Source organism: Chionomys nivalis, chromosome X, assembly GCF_950005125.1.
Source record: "Chionomys nivalis chromosome X, mChiNiv1.1, whole genome shotgun sequence".
NCBI classification, from domain to species: Eukaryota; Metazoa; Chordata; class Mammalia; order Rodentia; family Cricetidae; genus Chionomys; species Chionomys nivalis.
This window is the reverse complement of record NC_080112.1, coordinates 115,937,536-115,956,083: the sequence shown is the minus strand read 5'-3', so window position 1 is coordinate 115,956,083 and position 18,548 is coordinate 115,937,536. Positions and strand designations below refer to the sequence as shown.

At 40.6% G+C, this 18,548-nt stretch overlaps 1 protein-coding gene across 1 annotated transcript; it reads right to left on the bottom strand.

Moving 5' to 3' along the window:
* Positions 1-856: 856 nt before the first annotated feature.
* LOC130868590 (homeobox protein Rhox13-like) lies at positions 857-3,070 on the bottom strand. Its single transcript, XM_057760750.1, has 3 exons — positions 2,658-3,070; positions 1,935-1,980; positions 857-973 (listed from the first exon to the last, which is right to left on the bottom strand). Exons 1-3 carry the CDS (start codon positions 3,068-3,070, stop codon positions 857-859), a joined length of 576 nt encoding a protein of 191 aa, XP_057616733.1.
* Between the last annotated feature and the right edge of the window lie 15,478 nt (positions 3,071-18,548).

The following is an 18,548-nucleotide window of genomic DNA, read 5'->3' as shown; positions in this document are numbered from 1 at the left end:
CAGGACATCCTGTGGCCTTTGATGATGGCACAACCCATGCATGTCAACACAGTCCCTGCCCGCAGTAGGACCATGGACCCACACACCCTTGGTAGCAGCCTAGCCGGGTCTGGGTACCACCACGACCCTGGGTGGTTGGCAGGTCGCCCACAGCAACCTGCTCCTCACCCCCTTCACTCCTTCTGTTCTGCCTCTTTCTACAGCACATGAACCGTTCTGATTTGTTTCCTCCAATTTCTCCACCACATATTTGATCATCACAGCAACCCTCTCCTGTCCATGAATGTCTTCAGCAGGTCCAGGCTGGCCTGTCGGCGGCTTCCACCTACCTGAGCTGTTTTCAAAGAGGGGCACAACGGGAATGTATCCAGATGGGAGGGTGTGGGGGGGAATGGAAACTATAATCAGGATATGACAAAAAAATCTATTTTCATTAAACGGAAAAAAAAAAGAATCGGTACAATGCCCCAAATAAAAGTTTTCATCACCATCAATATCGTCTGTGCCACCTTCTCCTTAGATTTCTTGTTTGCAGGGTTACTTCTCAATCTCTTGCTCAGAGGATCAAGTGAGCCTGAATCAAGAAGGCTCATGTGACCCACTTTCTCCCAATCACCATGTACTGGGAATATTCATCTATGCAAGCAACAGTGATGACTTACAAACGCTACCCCGTGAAACTAGACTTTAAATGGAATTTCCTGAAAAGTGTACATCATAGCCTACAAAACACCAGAAAGCAGGTGGAGGTTATGGGTTTATTGTTAACATGAGTGTTCAATTTTAGTTAATCTTGGCAATGGGCACATGGGTCACCAATTAGCCATTTGGCTCCCGAACGAAGGATGATGCCATTCTAGGAAGAATCTTCCTCAATGTCCCTAAGTATGAGGATATCTTCAACAGAAGGTGTTATTTCTATCTGTACGAGTTTTTCCTTCCTGTCTTGTTCTCTTCGGTTGGCGAACCACACCTAAACTCAGAGGGAGACAGGATTGTTTTAGCATTGGCTTCCACCCCCAGAGCCGAGGGAGAGACATCACTTTAAGCACCTAACATGGAACTTCCTACTCAGCTCACAGAAGCAAGCCCCAGCTATGTGTCAACCTCTGCAAACAGGGCCATGATTTAGTCTTTTTCCTGCAGTATAAACTCTTCAGTGGGGACTTCTACCCATGGTAAATCTGACCAGCATATTCTTTCATGTTATACAAAGTTCTCCAGCATCAGGATGAAGAATACTATCCCTGCTTCAGCGAGACTTCCAGAATCCTGCCCGGCACAATATTAATCTGTGTTGTAAGTGTTGTTCTTCCATACCTCAGTCCATGCCTCCTTTCAACCCTAATATAACTATTAGGCAATGTGTTTGGCTATATACAACACAGAATGCCAGAAAAATTAACATTAAGGGATACCACTATCATTCCAAGATAGGATCATTTTGTTCTTTATACAGTCTAGCCCTTTTAACCCTGATATTCCAGACACAAAATAGACAGGGACAATCAAAGAGTTAAAGGGGCAAGGAGTACTTCAGTAGGAGGCTAAGTGTCTGCCCAGCTGAGGGTCAACAACTGCATCACAATGAACAACATAAGCTATGTAGGTTGCCCACCTAGAGATGATGTCCCTTTTATGTAGAGCTGTTTCAATTAAGGTTAAAATAGAGTTAAAGACAGCTTAGTTTGACAAGTGCTGTAATCTTAGCAATTAGGGGGTAGGGGTGGAGGCCAAAGAACCCTGAGTTCTCGGACAGCAAGGGTTACACAGAGAGACCCTGTGCCAAAAAAAAAAAAAAAAACACCCAACATTCAAAGAGGGAAAAAAAGGAAATGAAATTGATTCATTGAAAAGTGCCTAGGACAAGGCTAGCTAATGCCTAAGGAAGGCTATAGATTGTCTGTCCAATTGCTTTGTTTGGATTCACTGACCTTCAGTTTCGCTTCAGGCACTTTCAGAGCTCTTGCAAGTTCTTTCCTGTGTAAAGACAATTATGGATATTTATCATGCTGTGTTTTACATGCAATACAACATCATACATGAATTCTATGCCGTTTAAAATATGACCGTCCTCCCTCACACTTGACATTAACATTCATTCTCAGAGGCAGTCTTACTTTTGAAATGAATTCATCTCCTGCAAGTTTATAAATGATAGAGACAAATAATTTTAACAAACTATCGAAAATTAATAATAAATGTCAAAGTCTACGCTGAGCAAAGTATGCTAATTTAAACACAGCACTAGGGGAGGGGAAAGAGAAACCAAAAGGAGTTGATGGCTAGGTACACAGTCCCTGAAAAGATGACGAGACTACTGGTGAGGAGGTCACCCAACAAACTCTAAACCCCTAGCACTCGTGAACTTGATGCTAGTAAGTTGTTTGGGCCCACTAAACTCAGGTCTCTATATTTCACAGAAATTAAAATATGACTCGGAATGAGAGGTGTTGACTACGGACATTTGCTTCATGCCAGCACTACATGTTGGTACTGTGCTCGGCCCCCACACGGTTCATCCTCCCATGCCCACCATCAAAGGAGGAGACCCCTGTGACTTGGAGATGAGCAACAGGGCCTCGAAGAACAAAAGGACACCTCAACATGAGCTAGAGGCCAGGGAGGTTGGGGGGCTCTTGGTCCAAACCACATACCTGGCAGCCAAATTTGGGTACTGGGAATTTTCAAAGACCGATTCCATTTTCCTGATCTGGCACGGCGTGAAATGGAAGAGGTTTTGATGACCCCGCTGCCTCCGACGAATCCTTGCCACACCAGCCTCTGAGGTGTTCAGTTCTTCCGTGTCTACCTCCAAGGAAGAATCCGGGTGGCTACTGCTTTCTCTCACGTTGGCATCACTTTCCTTAGTTTCCCTCTCGCTATCCTGGCTCTGGGTATTCTCACTGATTCTGAAATATATGTGACCTATATGGCCTCCACTATGGCCACTATCTGCCTCCATGGCTCCTGCTGAGGTGGAGGCCACATCTTCGGTTTCATAGACTATTTCCTCCTCATAATCTTTCGGAATATAATATTGATGCTCATAATAAAGCTTCTTGGCCATAACTACAACTGTGGACCTCAAACAGCACTCGGGTCCCAGGAATGACTGACTTCGAGGTCTAGAATCTCGGTACTGCTACCGACCAAACAATGAGAGGACAGGAGCAAAGGGTGACGTCAATGCGTCAATGCGCAGGTCCGCGCATGCTCCCCAGTTCTCCGGGGTCCTCACGCACGACGTCCAGGCACTCGCTTGCAGGAAGGAGCTGAGGACACGGGTGCCCGCCACTCACTGCTGCCCTGACTGACTGTGCTGGCCCTTCTGCCCACTTGCTGAGGTAGGTGCTGTCTGTTTTAGCTCACAAAGGATGGGTGTGGCCCAAACGAGGAGGACCAGAGGGAGACTGATGGGGGTGTGAAAAGGTAGCCTGGAGTTAAATCTGTTCCTAGGGCATGCTTCCCGAGTGAGCTTTAATGTGTGTCTGCATGCTGCCCGTTCCTTCTAGGTTGTAGGGATGAGATGACGGGTGGATGGTGTGGAAGTGCAAGATAATTTGGAATGGAGCATGGGAGAGAGGCACACACTTGACTCCAGGATGCTTGAGTGAACATGTAAAAATTTCTGTGACCCTCACCCGACACCCAGCACTAGCGGCTCAGAGAATGGCTTTAGAACTAAGTGGACATGGTCAGCTTTAGTGGCTGTTAGTTCAGGAGTGCCTGTTAGCACACTGAATGCTAGCCAGACATTGCTTTTCAAGTACAACATCAAGATATTAGGACTGGGTTGGAATAGAATTCTAGCTAATGACACTGTCGAAAAGCAAACAAACGATATGCTCCCCCAAAAGAAAAATGATCTGCTTAAGATGTAATTACATTGCCCGGCAATAGTGAGACACACTTTTAATCCCAGCACTCGGGAGGCTGAGGCAGGTAGATCTCTGTGAGTTCTAGGCCAGCCTTGGCTTCAAGAGCTAGTTCCAGGACAGGCACCAAAGCTATGGATAAACCCTGTCTTAAAAAAAAAAAAAAAAAAAAAAGCAAAAAGAGCTAGTTTCAGGACATCTAGGATTCTTACACAGAGAAATCGAGTCTTGAAAAGCCAAAATAATAATAATAATGATAATAATTACCTCAGATTTTTTTATACGTTCTGTTAAATTTCATGAGTAATATTTACATCAGCTCTTATCACTGAGGGTGTTGATGTGGTCCCTTACTCCTGTTGGACTGAAGGTAAATACATAAATATTCAGGCAATACTTCAAATAATATTTGACCCATGACATATAGCACGTGACACGTTTTCAACAAAAGAATAGGTGTCTGAGTTATCCAAGGTTGGAAGTAGTGGAGGTTCAGTACCCCTCTTCCTGACAGATTCCCTAGGGTTTTCCCTGCTCTTGGAATTTTTGGAATCAGTAGTCATATCCATTTATACTATATATACAATATAGATATAAAATGAATGGCTAAATCTGTTTACAGTTATTGAATAGGGAATCATTTGATTTTTTCCTTCTCTTTGTAAATTAACATTTCCATTTATTTTAAGTACTGATCACAGTTTCCCCTCCTTACTGTCCTCTTATCCTCTCCCCCTCCCAACTCCCATCTATCCCCCTTCCCTTCTACCCACTGATCCTTGGTCTCCATCAAGAAAGGTGCGGGTCTTTCATGGACTTGAACATAGCAGGGCACATCAAGTTGAGGGAGGACCAAGCTCTTCCCCCTGTATAAAGGCTGGGTAAGGTAATCCAGCATGGGGAATAGGTTCCAAAAAGTCAGCTAAGCACCAGGGACAGGTCTTGATCTCATAGCTAGGAACCTTACAAACAGAGCAAGCTACACAACTGTCACACACATGCAGAGGGCCTAGGTAGGGTCCATGCAAGCTCCCTAACTGTTGGTCCAGAGCCCATGTGGTCCCACTAGCTTAGATCAGCTGTGCCTGTGGTTCCTCCGTTATTACCTTGACCACCCTGGCTCATACAGTCCCTTCTCCCTTCCTCAGGAGGACTCCCAGAGCTCAGCCCCGTGTCTGGCGTTAGATGTCTTTGAATCATTTGACTTTTTTCTCTTGGGAATCTCTGTGAATCATTACATTTTTGAAAGAGGTTTCTTTTGAGTAAGTGCAACGATGGAAGTCTTTAAATCGATTGCACCAAAGTTTTGCTAAAAACACACAATGGAGGACTGGATAGAGAGATGTTTCAGTGATCAAGAGCCCTTGCTGCTCTAGTAGAGGACCAGAGTTCGGCTCCCAGAGCCCACATAAGAAAGCTCACAACCACCTATAACTCTAGCTCCAGGGCATCCAGGGAATCTGTCAGGAAGAGGGGTAGTGACCCTTCCCCATTTCCCATGGTGGTTAACTCAGGCACCAATTATTTTCCTGAAAAGGTATCATATGCCTTATTTTGTGTATTTATATAAGTTGATTACTTGACTGTTTGTGGATTTGGCAGTGTAGATGAAGAGACAGACAGAGACCCTGAGTCTGCAGTATGTCAGTGCAGGAAGCTGGGGTCTTTCTGATGACATGCAATCATGGGATGATACTTGACATTTGCACTTGGGTCTCAGAACAGTTTCCTCCTCTCACTGACTACCAAGCACTTTCTAGGAGACCTCTGGATTATAACTTCAGAGGAAGAAGAGAGTAGATGACAAAGAAAGAAGCAGCATAAGAAAAGGAAAATAGAATGGGCAGTGCCAGCTCTGTCTAATAGGAAGCTAAATCCCAAAGCCCGAGCTCTACCTATCTTGGGACCCTGAATGAAATGCTTCATTCACAGCTTCCATAACCATGAATGGGGATAACATCAATGGCACAGGACCAGGATACCGTCCGGGTTCATTAATTATTTGCAGAATTTTGGCATCCTTTTACTTCAGCTTCACAAACCAGTGTACCAGGAACTACAGTTTCCTTCCCCTGGAAAGCACATCCTCAAAGCTCTTGATGTCTTCCACAAAGCCTAGTAACTCACCACCTAGATAGATTTTATATTAGTTTCCGTCTTCTGGCTTGAACCTTTCCTTCTTGAACCTCCTTCCATACAACAGTGGTGGAGGATGGGCCTATGGATTCAGCCCTGTTGCTGCACCTTATTACACCTTATGATGTTTGTCCTTGGCTTGTGCTCAGGAGAGGCACTTAATATTTGCAACTGAGTTTGGCGTCATCATTTTCATGTATATAATAAAACATGTAGTAGGCCACAAAAGCAACTGTACCAAGTGTGTCAAAGAGATGATTTCCTGGAAGAGTTTCTGGAAGTGCCCATGAAATGGTCTTGACCCTTTTCAAAACTAAATTGGCAATATATGTCAGGGTTTATATCTGGGCCGGATGCTCTCTTCCATTTTTCTTATAGTCTGTTCATGCCACTCCCACACTGTCATGCATGCCATAGCATTCTATACTTTAAGTTTTAAAATCAGAAAGTGCAGGACTTCTAACTATGCTCAGTGTCAGCAATTCAAGATCCCTTGACATTTCAAAGGAATTTTAAGATACAAGCTATTCTCCCAGATACTCAAGGAGCCTGAAGCAAAAAGATTGCATGTTCAAGACCTGCCTGGGCAGGTAAAAATGCAAAATAAAAGGTGGAGGAGGAAAAGGAAAATAAATGAGAGAGGAGGAAGAAAGGGTAGAGGAGAAAAAAGGGAGGAAGAAGAGAATGGGAAATAGAATTAATCTAAGCCATATTTTCCTGCTTTTTCCAAAGAATACCATGGAGTGTTGACAGGGATTTAATTGAATCTTTTGGTTGCTTTGAGGAGTATTACATCTTACCAATACTAAAGATTCTACTTTATGAGTACAAGACGCCATTCCATTAATATGTACTCTCTTTAATTTTGTTTAGCAACAATTTTGAATTTATAATATACAGAATTTTTTTATTAATTTAATTATGTATATAGCGTTCTGTGCTGCATGTATTCCTGCAGGCCAGAAGAGGGTACCAGGTCTCACTTGAAATGGTTGTGAGCCACCATATGGTTGCTGGGAATTGAGTTCAGGACCTCTGGAAGAAGAGTCAGTGCTCTTAACCTCTGAGTCATCTCTCTAGCCTGCATATGTAGGAGGGAGAGGAGTGAGTTGCTTGTTTGTCCCAGGTGCCCAGCTGCTTAGCCCTGAAATAATCATGCAGAAACTGTGTTAATTAAAACACTGCTTGACCCATTAGTTCTAACTTCTTATTAGCTAACTCTTATATTAATTTTACCCATTTCTATTAATCTATGTATCGCCACATGGCAGTGACTTACCGGCAAAGATTCGGCATGTCTAACTCTGGCAGCCGCTCCATAGAGTCTCCCTGACTCTGCCCTTCTTTTTCCCAGTTCTGTCTTGCCCACCTAACTAAGTTCTGCCCTATCTACAGGCCAAGGCAGTTTCTTTATTCATTAATGGTAATCACAACACACAGAGGGGACTCCCACATCATGCATACAAGACTTTTTATATCTTTGGTTAAGTCTATTACTAAATATTCTATTCTTGATTATGCTATTATAAATAACACTGCTTTCTTAATTCCATTTTAATATAGATTTCTCATTGCTACTATATAGAAATACAACTGATACTAATTTTGTGAGTTGGTTTTGCATTCTGCAACTTGGAAGAATTAGTGTCTCCTTTCTTAGCTGGAATTCTCATATCTCTTGTCAGTAATATAGTAGGACTTGACGACCAAATGTCTGCTGAATAAAGAAAAATATTTTTAAAAACTCCCACCAAACACTGCAAATGGTACTTTTGATGAGAACACTTCTCTAAAGAGTGTCATTTCTCAAACGAGAAAGGCTTTCTCCATAGTGTATTATTCTTTACTATTAGCAGTCCAAGATAGCATTACTCATTCCTAGAACAAGCAGTCTTTCAGCCAGTATTTAAATATAAGTTATATGCACCTTTACTTATTTCTATATTTTGATAACATACCTGTTGTTAAAAATCAAAATATTGATCATTTCCTTTCGGATCTTAAGTACCCCTACCACAAGATTTACTACCTATAATAAATTGTTTCAGTAATAGTGCATGGTTAGTGAATCACACCTATTATTATTTTTCTTTGTTGGTTCTGTTCCAAATTAATTCAAGATTTTGCCATGTTATTTACTGAGGTCACTAGAACATCAACAAATATAACCTAATCAGTAGCTGGAAACTGGGTATTGTAGCTATTCATACTAGGACCTAGATGTTATGTGAGGAAGCCCAGAATAGCCCACTTAAAATACATGGCCCAGACAACAGTCAAAAATCAACCATCAGAAATGTAAAACCATGCTAGTTCACAAAACTCAGTCAGGCCACTAGGTGACCATAGCCACATAAGTGACTCTATGTAAGCTTTAAACATCAATTTGGCACAACTTTAAATCACCTGGGAAGAGAGTCATAATTAAGGAATTATCTAGATAAGGTTGGCTTATCAATACATCTGGCCTATGGTTACCTGCATAGGACCCACACAAGCTTAAGCCAGCCAAAATCTCAGCATAGATTGTTTAAATGATCTTAAGCCCCAGCCCCTTACTGAGGAGCTATTGGCAGTTGATAGTTACTTGGGGACAGAGAATTACTCTTTTTTGAGGCAATCCTACCATAGCCATGGTAAGACTCCATGCTCTAGTGGATAACTGCAGTGGAATAATCCTTCTGTAAATTGTGTAAATTATACTATGATTGGTTAATAAAGAAGCTGACTGGCCAATAGCTGGACAGGATAAGGTTAGGTGGGAAAACTAGGCTCAGGACACTGGGAAGAAGAGTGGCAGAGTCAGAGGAGTCACCAGTGAGACGCAGAGAGAAAACAGAAAGTACAAGATGAAAGAAAATTAACACTATGTGGCAGAATTTAGATTAATATAAATGAGTTAATTTAAATTATAAGAGCTAGTTAATAATAAGCCTGAGCTGTCATCCAAGCATTTATAATTACTATTAGGTCTCTTTGTGGTTATTTGGGAGTGGCTTCTGAGACAGAGAAATTCTACCTACAAATGGCTTCACACCCATGTACATATGGCCAACACTAAGTGGAATTAATGGATAATTTAAAAAAAACACCAAATTATTATTAGCCTGAACTGTCAACAGGGATATAAGGAATCTGGGGGAGTTGGGGTGTGTGAAAATACTGTTTGAGCATATTTCATTTTTACAGGAATAAAATTCTTCAAATAAAGATTATTCAAATAAACAATATTCTCTTGGAATTAAGCCACTATATTTTAGAATGACTGGTTATAAAGGCAACATTAGATATCACCTAAATATAAATGAATGAAATTGCTCCAAGGTGTAGGCGCAAGTCATAAACAATCCCACACCAGTTTGGAATTGTGATTAATAGGGTGGTATTTATTTAAAGGGGAATAAACTTACAGATCACCGTCCCAGACAACAGCCCTCTGCGCACGCAATTAGGAAGAAGTCTAGTCGCTGGAACCGGAGCAGGAAGTAAAGAGAGCAAGGAGGGAAGTAGCCACTTTTTTTTTTAAAGGGAAAGAGACCACGCCCCAATGGGCTGGTATTGGTTGGAGGAGCGGAAGGACCTCCCGCAACACCTCCCCCTTTTGTTTAAGTAAGAGAGTTCTAAACTTACTATGAAATTATCTACAATAAGTACAAATATCCTATTCTAACTAGCTTAGGTCTTATATAATAAATAGCTTGGCTAAGTCATGAGTCAAAAGTAACTACATTTATATAGTCTTCAACCCCATCAAAGATCTGAGAAGGGAAATAATGTTACCTAAGTAATTAGGAAGTGCAATCAAACAACTTCCAAAACATGCAACAAATCACAGAGACAACTAGCTACCTGGGCAATTACCCAAGGTCACGTTTGCAGCGTTGAAGCAACCAACTTTGGCTAAGGCCTAACATAACTGACACACCATTTTCAAAGGCAAGAAACTTGTCAAAACTATCTTACCCTGTCTTGGCAGGATATGACAGTCCTGTTTTTTCCATTCACGGATACTCTGTATTTCTGTCAGTGGTTGAGGTATGGGCATTTCTTTACCCAAAGGCCAGTTCAGCCAAGAAGAAAGGCTCCAGGTGGAGTGTCTTTGGTGCTCAACATTCTCTCGGGAATAGAGCGGTGTTGCCAGGAGCAATTGTGTCTCACTACTACAAAACTCTGAGTTAGATTAAAGGCCATTTTCTACAGCTCTTTGAAGAGGCTGAAGATTATCTATCTATACTGAGTATAATCTCTATGTATCTAAAGAACCTGATTAGTCTAATTATAAATGACAAACTTAGAATACTATTGATCTATATAATTCTCAATACCTATCTAACTTAAAGACTAAGACAATAAACAACTGTGAAACAAATGACGACAATGACCTCCAAATATAAGCAATGTACAAATATACATTGCAGTATGGTAAATATATATCAATACACAAGCAATATGTAAGTATCTTAATCAGAGGTAGAAATGTACACTGCAATATGGTAAATATATACAATATATATCAATACAATATATGTCAATACTTAAAAAAATGTTTTTAAACAGAGGTAGAAACATGCATGCATACAATAGTCAATATAATTTCACTTTGTATCAATATATAAGAATCGATACCAATACATTTGTCTCAAAACAATAACTCACAAGTACCAACAAGTACCAATCTATTATCCCTCTTTTTTTTTTCCAAATGATCCCTGAGCTTATAAAATTCCTTCCCCAACCCTCAACCATATACCAATTTATAATCAACCCCTAAATGATGTCCCTAAACCCAAGGGCAAACTTTACTGGGAGAGGGGACGTCGTCCTCTAGAGTTACTTCCAGCTGTCATGGGGGCGACGTTCTTTCTGGGGGATCCTGTGAAAGTAAAATGATGGTTAAATTTCAAGATCGATGTCTTTTAAAATTGCAAATAGTCTCTGAGTATTTTGTGCAGGTCTGGCCAGAATGTTGTATGAGAGGTGCACCATTTCAGCTAACCAAGTTGGGATCGTCTTGTGCAGCTGGTACCCAAAACAGATCTTGTAGTAGCGCTATCAGTATCATGACGTCATATCAACCAGGTGGAGTCGTTGTTATGGGGCCCCATCTTCTTCCTGGAAACTTTAAATGTCACTTCAGGAAAAACTCATTGTTCATTGTGAAAAACTTAAACATTAATCATATAGACATACACACACACACACACACACATATATATATATATATTCAATGAAAGGAATGATAGATATATTCAATGAAAAGTATGATAGATATGAAGGAAAGCAAAGATGTTTTCTAAACTCATATTTCTTTCTGTCCCCTATCATGGCTCTTGACATGAGACAGAAACTCCAGAAACTCTGGGTTTTTCTCTTACCAACAGGCTTGGAATTGGAGAGGGACTGAACCAGAGTCCAACTTCAAAACCAGCTCTATAAATTTAGAAATATGGTTTAGTATATTTTACTTATACAACTTATTCAGTTTTCTTTATAGTTCCTATTGGGCAGGTATTTTTCCATCTGTCAGTATCCAAACATCCAGGATCCCTTGAATTTTTCAAAGATGAGTGTTTTCCTGTGGAGATAAGAACAGAACCTTGCCCCCATTCTATATGTTTTTCTTACCACCTGTAGGAATATCATCATTGTGGATGAGTTGTCATTTCTCCTTTCCAAGAGGTTTCTCCGCTTCAAATCAAACCTTTATTAATTTTGATGGTATCCACAATTTTTCTTCTCCTGTGGAAACAAGAGCAAAACCCCTTCCCCAATGTAGCACATCTCCTGGCTTCCATTGAGAGGTCAGCACATCTTTGAAATAAATTGGTTGATTTAGTTCAGCAGACTTTTCCATTATCCAATGTCTTTCTGCTGTTGTCGTTCCTTTCTCATTAGCGTTAAGAAAATTCAAGGTCAATAAAGCATTATGTAATCTATTTCTGGGGGTATTTTCGGTCCCTTTCTGTTTGTTCAGCATATCCTTTATAGTACGATTTGATCTTTCTATAACTGCCTGACCTGTGGGATTATGTGGTATACCTGTAATGTGTTTTATATTATAATAAGCAAAAAAGCGTCTCATTTTCTTAGATACATATGCTGGACCATTGTCTGTCTTTATTTGTGCAGGTATTCCCATGATGGCCATAACTTCCAATAGATGTGTGATTACTGAATCAGCCTTTTCTGAGCTCAGGGCAGTAGCCCATTGAAAACCTGAATACGTGTCTATGGTGTGGTGTACATATTTTAATTTACCAAATTCCATAAAGTGGAACACATCCATCTGCCAGATTTCATTTCTCTTAGTACCCTTTGGGTTACTCCCTGCAGGCAACGGTGTTTGATTATAGAAAGAACAAGTAGGACATTTCTTTATAATGTCCTTAGCTTGTTGCCATGTAATGGAAAATTCTTTCTTTAGGCCTTTACTATTGACATGATGCTTCTTATGAAATTCTGAGGCCTGCAACACGCTTCCAATCAATAATTGATCAATCTCAGCGTTGCCTTGTGCTAGAGGACCAGGCAGACCTGTATGGGACCGGATGTGTGTTATGTACATCGGACAAAGCCTGTTCCTGATTATGTCTTGTACCTGGATAAACAATGAAGTCAACTCTGTGTCATCTGGTATAAATTCAGCGGTTTCAATATGCAAGATAACTCTTTCTGCATATTGTGAATCTGTAACTATATTAAGAGGTTCTTTAAAATCCCTTAGCACCATAAGAATGGCATATAATTCTGCCTTCTGGACAGAATTATAAGGGCTTTGTTCCACCTTATTCAATTCATCTGACTTATAACCTGCTTTCCCTGATTTATTTGCATCAGTATAGAATGTACGGGCTCCAGTTATTGGAGCATCACGTACAATTCTAGGAAGAATCCAAGAAGTTCTCTTTATGAGGTTAAGTCTACCACTTTTGGGATAGTTGCTATTAATTTCTCCCAAAAAATTAGCACAAGCTCTTTGCCATGGTTCATTGTCTTCCCATAACTTTTTTATTTCTTCAGTAGTAAAAGGCACTATAATTTCTGCTGGGTCTATACCTGCTAGTTGACGAAGTCTCAGTTTACCCTTTATAATTAATTCAGAGACTTTTTCCACATAAGTTTTTAATTTTTTACTTGGTTTATTAGGTATAAATATCCACTCTAAAATAATATCTTCCCTCTGCATTAGAATCCCTGTAGGAGAAATTCTGGAAGGCAATATGACTAGGATGCAGCTAAGATTTGGGTTCACCCTATCCACATGTGCCTCCTGTAATTTTTCCTCAATCATTGTCAGTTCCTTTTCTGCTTCAGCTGTCAGTTTTCTTGGACTATTCAAATCTTTATCACCATCTAAGGTTTTGTTTAAATGAACTATTAGATCAGGTGTTATCCCAACAGCTGGTCGTAGACTGGAAATGTCTCCTAACAATCTTTGGAAATCATTAAGAGTCTTTAACCAGTCTTGCCTAATTTGTGCCTTTTGCGTCTTAATTTTCTCTAACCCTATTCTGTAACCTAGGTAATTAATAGAATTTCCTCTTTGAATCTTTTCAGGGGCAATTTGTAATCCCCACCTAGGCAAGACTTTCTTTACTTCTTCAAACATCCTTTCTAAAGTATCTTTATTTGAATCAGATAACAAGATGTCATCCATGTAATGGTAAATTATGGACTTGGGGAATTGTTTACGAATTATTTCCAATGGCTTACTTACAAAATATTGGCACAATGTAGGACTATTGAGCATACCCTGTGGGAGGATAGTCCATTGATATCTCCTATTAGGCTGAGAATTATTATAAGTAGGCACTGTGAAGGCAAATTTTTCTCTATCCTTTTCTTGTAATGGTATGGTGAAAAAACAATCTTTCAAATCAATAACTATAAGAGGCCATCCTTTTGGTAATAGAGAAGGCAAAGGAATTCCAGATTGTAGTGGGCCCATAGGTTGAATTACCTTGTTGACAGCTCTTAAATCTGTCACCATTCTCCATTTACCAGATTTCTTTTTTACAACAAACACAGGAGAATTCCAAGGGCTGATTGATTCTTCAATATGGTGAGCATCTAGTTGCTCTTGCACCAGCTGTTCCAATGCCTGTAATTTATCTTCAGCTAGAGGCCACTGTTTGATCCATATTGGCTTCTCAGTTAGCCATTTTAAAGGTAGGGCTGTTGGTACCTCTAAAGGTTTGGTATTTGCTGTATGTTCTTGTACAGCCTGAATGGCTGGTGACCTTTTCCCATAATATCTCATCATGTCCTTCCCAGAATTATGAGTTCCTGGAACTACAGGAATGTTAATCTGAGTATTCCATTGCTGTAGCAGGTCGCAGCCCCAGAAATTTATTGTGATATTGGCAATATATGGCCTTAGTCTTCCTATTTGCCCTTCAGGCCCTATGCATTCAACCCATCTTGTGCTTTGTTTTACACGAGATAGGGTTCCAATTCCCAGGAACTGAACATCTACCTCTTGAAGAGGCCAATTTGGATGCCAAGATTCTGGAGTAATGATACTTACATCCGCACCTGTGTCTAATAAGCCTTCAGTAAAAGTGCCATTTATACAGACTCTTAGCTTTGGTCTTTGATCATTAATAGAAGTCTGCCAAAATATACGTTTACTCTGTCCTACTGGGTTTTTTGACTCATCCTCCATGTGTAATTCATCATTTAGACCAGTAATATTTTTTACAGCAGAAATTGGAGCTTTTAATTTTCTTGGTGAGGCACGTTCTCTACTGTGACTGGGAATGACTGGGCCACTGTTGGCTTGGGGGCCTGCGAGAGGCCCCTCAAGGAGTTTCCCGACTGTATCGGGTTGCCTTGTCTGTCTGTTGTTGACCTGCATTCGTTGGACCAGTGTCGGCCTTTACCACATCTCCTACATATACCTGAAGGCCGAGGTCTCCTATTTTTGTCATTCCCAGAAGGGATATTATTCCTAGAAATCCTTTGCCTGCAATCCCTTTTCAGATGTCCTAATTTACCACAATTAAAACACCTGGCCGTTTGATGTCTCCTCATTGCTTTGGAAATCACTTCTCCTACCCAAGATTCATCATTATAGCTAAACGTCTCAACATTCATTGTATGCTGAATCCATTCATCCATAGGTGCTGATCTAAACTTTAAAGGCCCAATTATCTTTTTGCATTCTATGTTTGCATTCTCAAAAGCTAGAGATTCAAGAAGTAGTCGTCTAGCTTCTGGGTCTGTTACCCCTATGTCCAGAGCCTTAATTAATCTTTGCAAAAAGTCAATAAAGGGTTCTCTCTGTCCCTGCCTAATTCTGGTATATGATTCAACCCTTTTTGCTGGATCTTGTAGCCTATTCCAAGCATTTAAAGCTGCTTGGTGACATAAACACAGTACTTCATCATCATAAAGAGCTTGGACCTGTAGGTCAGCATATTCTCCTACACGAAGAATTTGATCTTGGGAAACCTCCACACCTTTTGCTCTTCCTTGCTGTTCCATATGTTTGGATTCTTCTCTGAAATAGATTCCAAACATCAAGGAAGGTCCATTATCTAAAACTGCAGACACTAACTGATGGAAATCGTGGGGGGTAGCTCTAGCATTAGAAGCCTAAGTCCTTATCATTTCCTTAACATATGCAGAGTGCAAGCCAAAGGTAACAATAGCTTGCTTAATTTCTTTTAGATCATTCATTGCTATTGGCATCCATCTAGCTTCTCTGACTCCCTTTGAGCCTTTAGAAGTTGACGCTTTGTCAGAATGAATTACAGGGTATGTCGCTAAAACCCTGGGTAAGCCAGATCTAATAGCTGTTGGTGGCATTGTATCCTGTCCTTGTGCCTTCTTACTCTGTTCACCAGCTCCAATAATTTCTTCAATCATTTCAAGTCTTTTTATCATTGTCTCTCTTAAATCCTGAATCTCCTGAGCTACATGTGTTTCTAGTGATTTCACTGAGGTATCAATTTTTTGGTCCCCATTCTGCACCTGTGATTTCAAAGCTTTTGAATTCTGAATCTCCTGACCTGTATTAGTTTCTGGTAAAGATTGTATGGTTCTTAGGACCATATTTTTCCTAAATAATAGAATATTCAAAAGAATACTGAAACCTAGTAACCAGTAAATTAAGTTATCTCCATAGTCATATAAACCTTGCATGAAAAAGCCCATTGTTTTGGTAGTCAAAACAGTAAAATTCATGTTGGAAACGAAAACTGCCATATTACCTATTATCCAGCGGGTGGCGCTGTTCCCAAGTCGCGACGAAAACGGGGTCCTGTTTCAGTGTCCGCCTAGTATTTGTTAAAAACTGGGAAATGCAAGTTGCTCAACAAAGTAAATGTAATTAAATCAGTTCCGTACACGGAACCATAAACCCAGAATCCAGGGGTAGAGAAGAGTAACCCGGAAGCCGTGTATGCCTCCACGTGACAGAGTCGTCCCAAGGGGTTGCAGCTTTCCGCAACCGGTAACTGCGTGCTTTGGTTCGCTCCGCTTAAGAGCTGCACTTGCAAGGAAAATTTGAAAACAACTCAGAAAAGAGCAAACCACGTGGGCAGAGACTACGCGGGCCTGTGGAATTTAAATCCACGTAGGGAGGCAAACGATAGGCTGCGTGGGGACTTGAAGTCAATTTGAGTTGTCTAAAGGGGAAATATAAAGAACTGCAGCAAGAAAAGCCACTGCGTGATGATTTATGTTAAACTGCTGGCTCCACGCACAAGGCACAGGCCGCAAAGCACAGGCCGCGGCTGAACTGGTGGCCAGCAGCCGAGCGGGGGGGGGAAAGGAGAGGTCCTAAAACCAAACGTTGGGTGCCAGATGTAGGCGCAAGTCATAAACAATCCCACACCAGTTTGGAATTGTGATTAATAGGGTGGTATTTATTTAAAGGGGAATAAACTTACAGATCACTGTCCCAGACAACAGCCCTTTGCGCACGCAATTAAGAAGAAGTCTAGTCACTGGAACCGGAGCAGGAAGTAAAGAGAGCGAGGAGGGAAGTAGCCGCTTTTTTTAAAGGGAAAGAGACCACGCCCCAATGGGCTGGTATCTCGGCAGCTATTGGTTGGAGGAGCGGAAGGACCTCCCACAACACCAAGGTATCTTTCTGGATGAAGAAACATGAAAAGAATCAGACAAAGTTACCTAAAATTTGTAGGAAGGATTAAGTTAAGGTACAGTGTGAGACTATTTCTGGAATAAACTGTAATATCTGCCAATATGATACTGAAAGTGATAGCACATCTTTTTAAAAAATCATCTTGGCAATATGTAGAGAGGAAATCCACAAGATGGAAACTAGTTCTTATCCCCCTTTTTCTTATCCTCTTCCCTCCGTTTGCAATGGTGAACAGTTTTATATGCTGATACAATAGTAAAGGCATTATATTCAAGGTGATATAGTCAACATCCAATACAATGAACTCACCAGGTAATTACGTGATATGCAGATTTGTATTAGGTATCTACTGTAAGTCAATATAGTGTGGTCACATTGGGAAAATGAAATGAACATGTCAAATGTTATTATTTTAAAATAGTGTGGAAGCAAATGTTCATCTGTAGATTAAGAGCACTCTAATAAAAATTCTGAAAAAAAAAGATTCTTGGAAAGCAGGCTTCATAGAGATATAGTAACATGAGTCCTTTTGGATTGGCATGGAGGAGGGCAGAATGAATGTTTGAAGTACAGGAATCTCTATAACAAAGCTGCAAATTTGTGGACTTGTGAGTGAAAAAGAAAAAAAAAACCTTTTTAATTCGCAGGTGAAATTTTCAGTAGCATCTGCATCTCTTCATTTGAGCGATATTTGCTGAGATGTGTTTGAATCAGTTTTGGCATAGGCCCCTGATCCAGCTTATTTACCAACAGTGTACATAAATTGTGGTACTTTCTAAAATCCCTGCTTTCTCTGAAGTTTTCCACCATCCAGAAACTATGCATGCGTGAGCTAAACGAATGTCATGCCATTGACAGGAATCATTTTCTCTTTTCTAGACATTTTGAGGAAACGAATAATATAGGCTCATTTCAAAAAGGAGTCTTTCAAAGTCAGCACATTCTCTGACACTTTTTCTGTCTCCCCCTTGCGTGCATGAACCCCACTGATTTTTTAGAAAGATGCACTGGATGTCATGGTAAAAAACTACATTAATTAGCTGCCTCTAGTTGATGTTCTGTCAAGCTCACTGCCCCACTGAGGATTTGGAATACAGCACTTAACTTTTGCTTCTCAAAGAACATGTTCTCAGCAAGTCAGCTGCCTCAGCAGAAAATGGGAAGGTATTTGAAATGTCCAATATGTTATCTAAATAGTTCACTCTTCATGGGGCCAGACGTGCAGTTTCATTTTCCGTTGGTATCTTCTTTCCGCAGAGAGTTCTGATAGAACCTCGGCTGGAGATTCTTAACTGCATTAAGTGGATTTGGGGGGATTTATGAAGGAAGCATGTGGGAGACCATCGATTTGAGAACTGAGTCCAGAACAGCGGTATAGGGAGCAAATTGTGAAGCCATCCCATTTTGTTATGTTCTTCTGCTGT

What these genes read in the sequence shown, in the direction of transcription:
- LOC130868590 (XM_057760750.1), bottom strand. Translation starts at nt 3,070, where the DNA reads ATGGCCAAGAAGCTTTATTATGAGCATCAATATTATATTCCGAAAGAT. An exon ending in TACCCAAATTTGGCTGCCAG is followed by an intron (nt 1,981 to 2,657) that starts GTATGTGGTTTG and finishes GTCTTTACACAG; the next exon opens with GAAAGAACTTGCAAGAGCTC. An exon ending in TGCCTGAAGCGAAACTGAAG is followed by an intron (nt 974 to 1,934) that starts GTCAGTGAATCC and finishes CTCTGAGTTTAG; the next exon opens with GTGTGGTTCGCCAACCGAAG.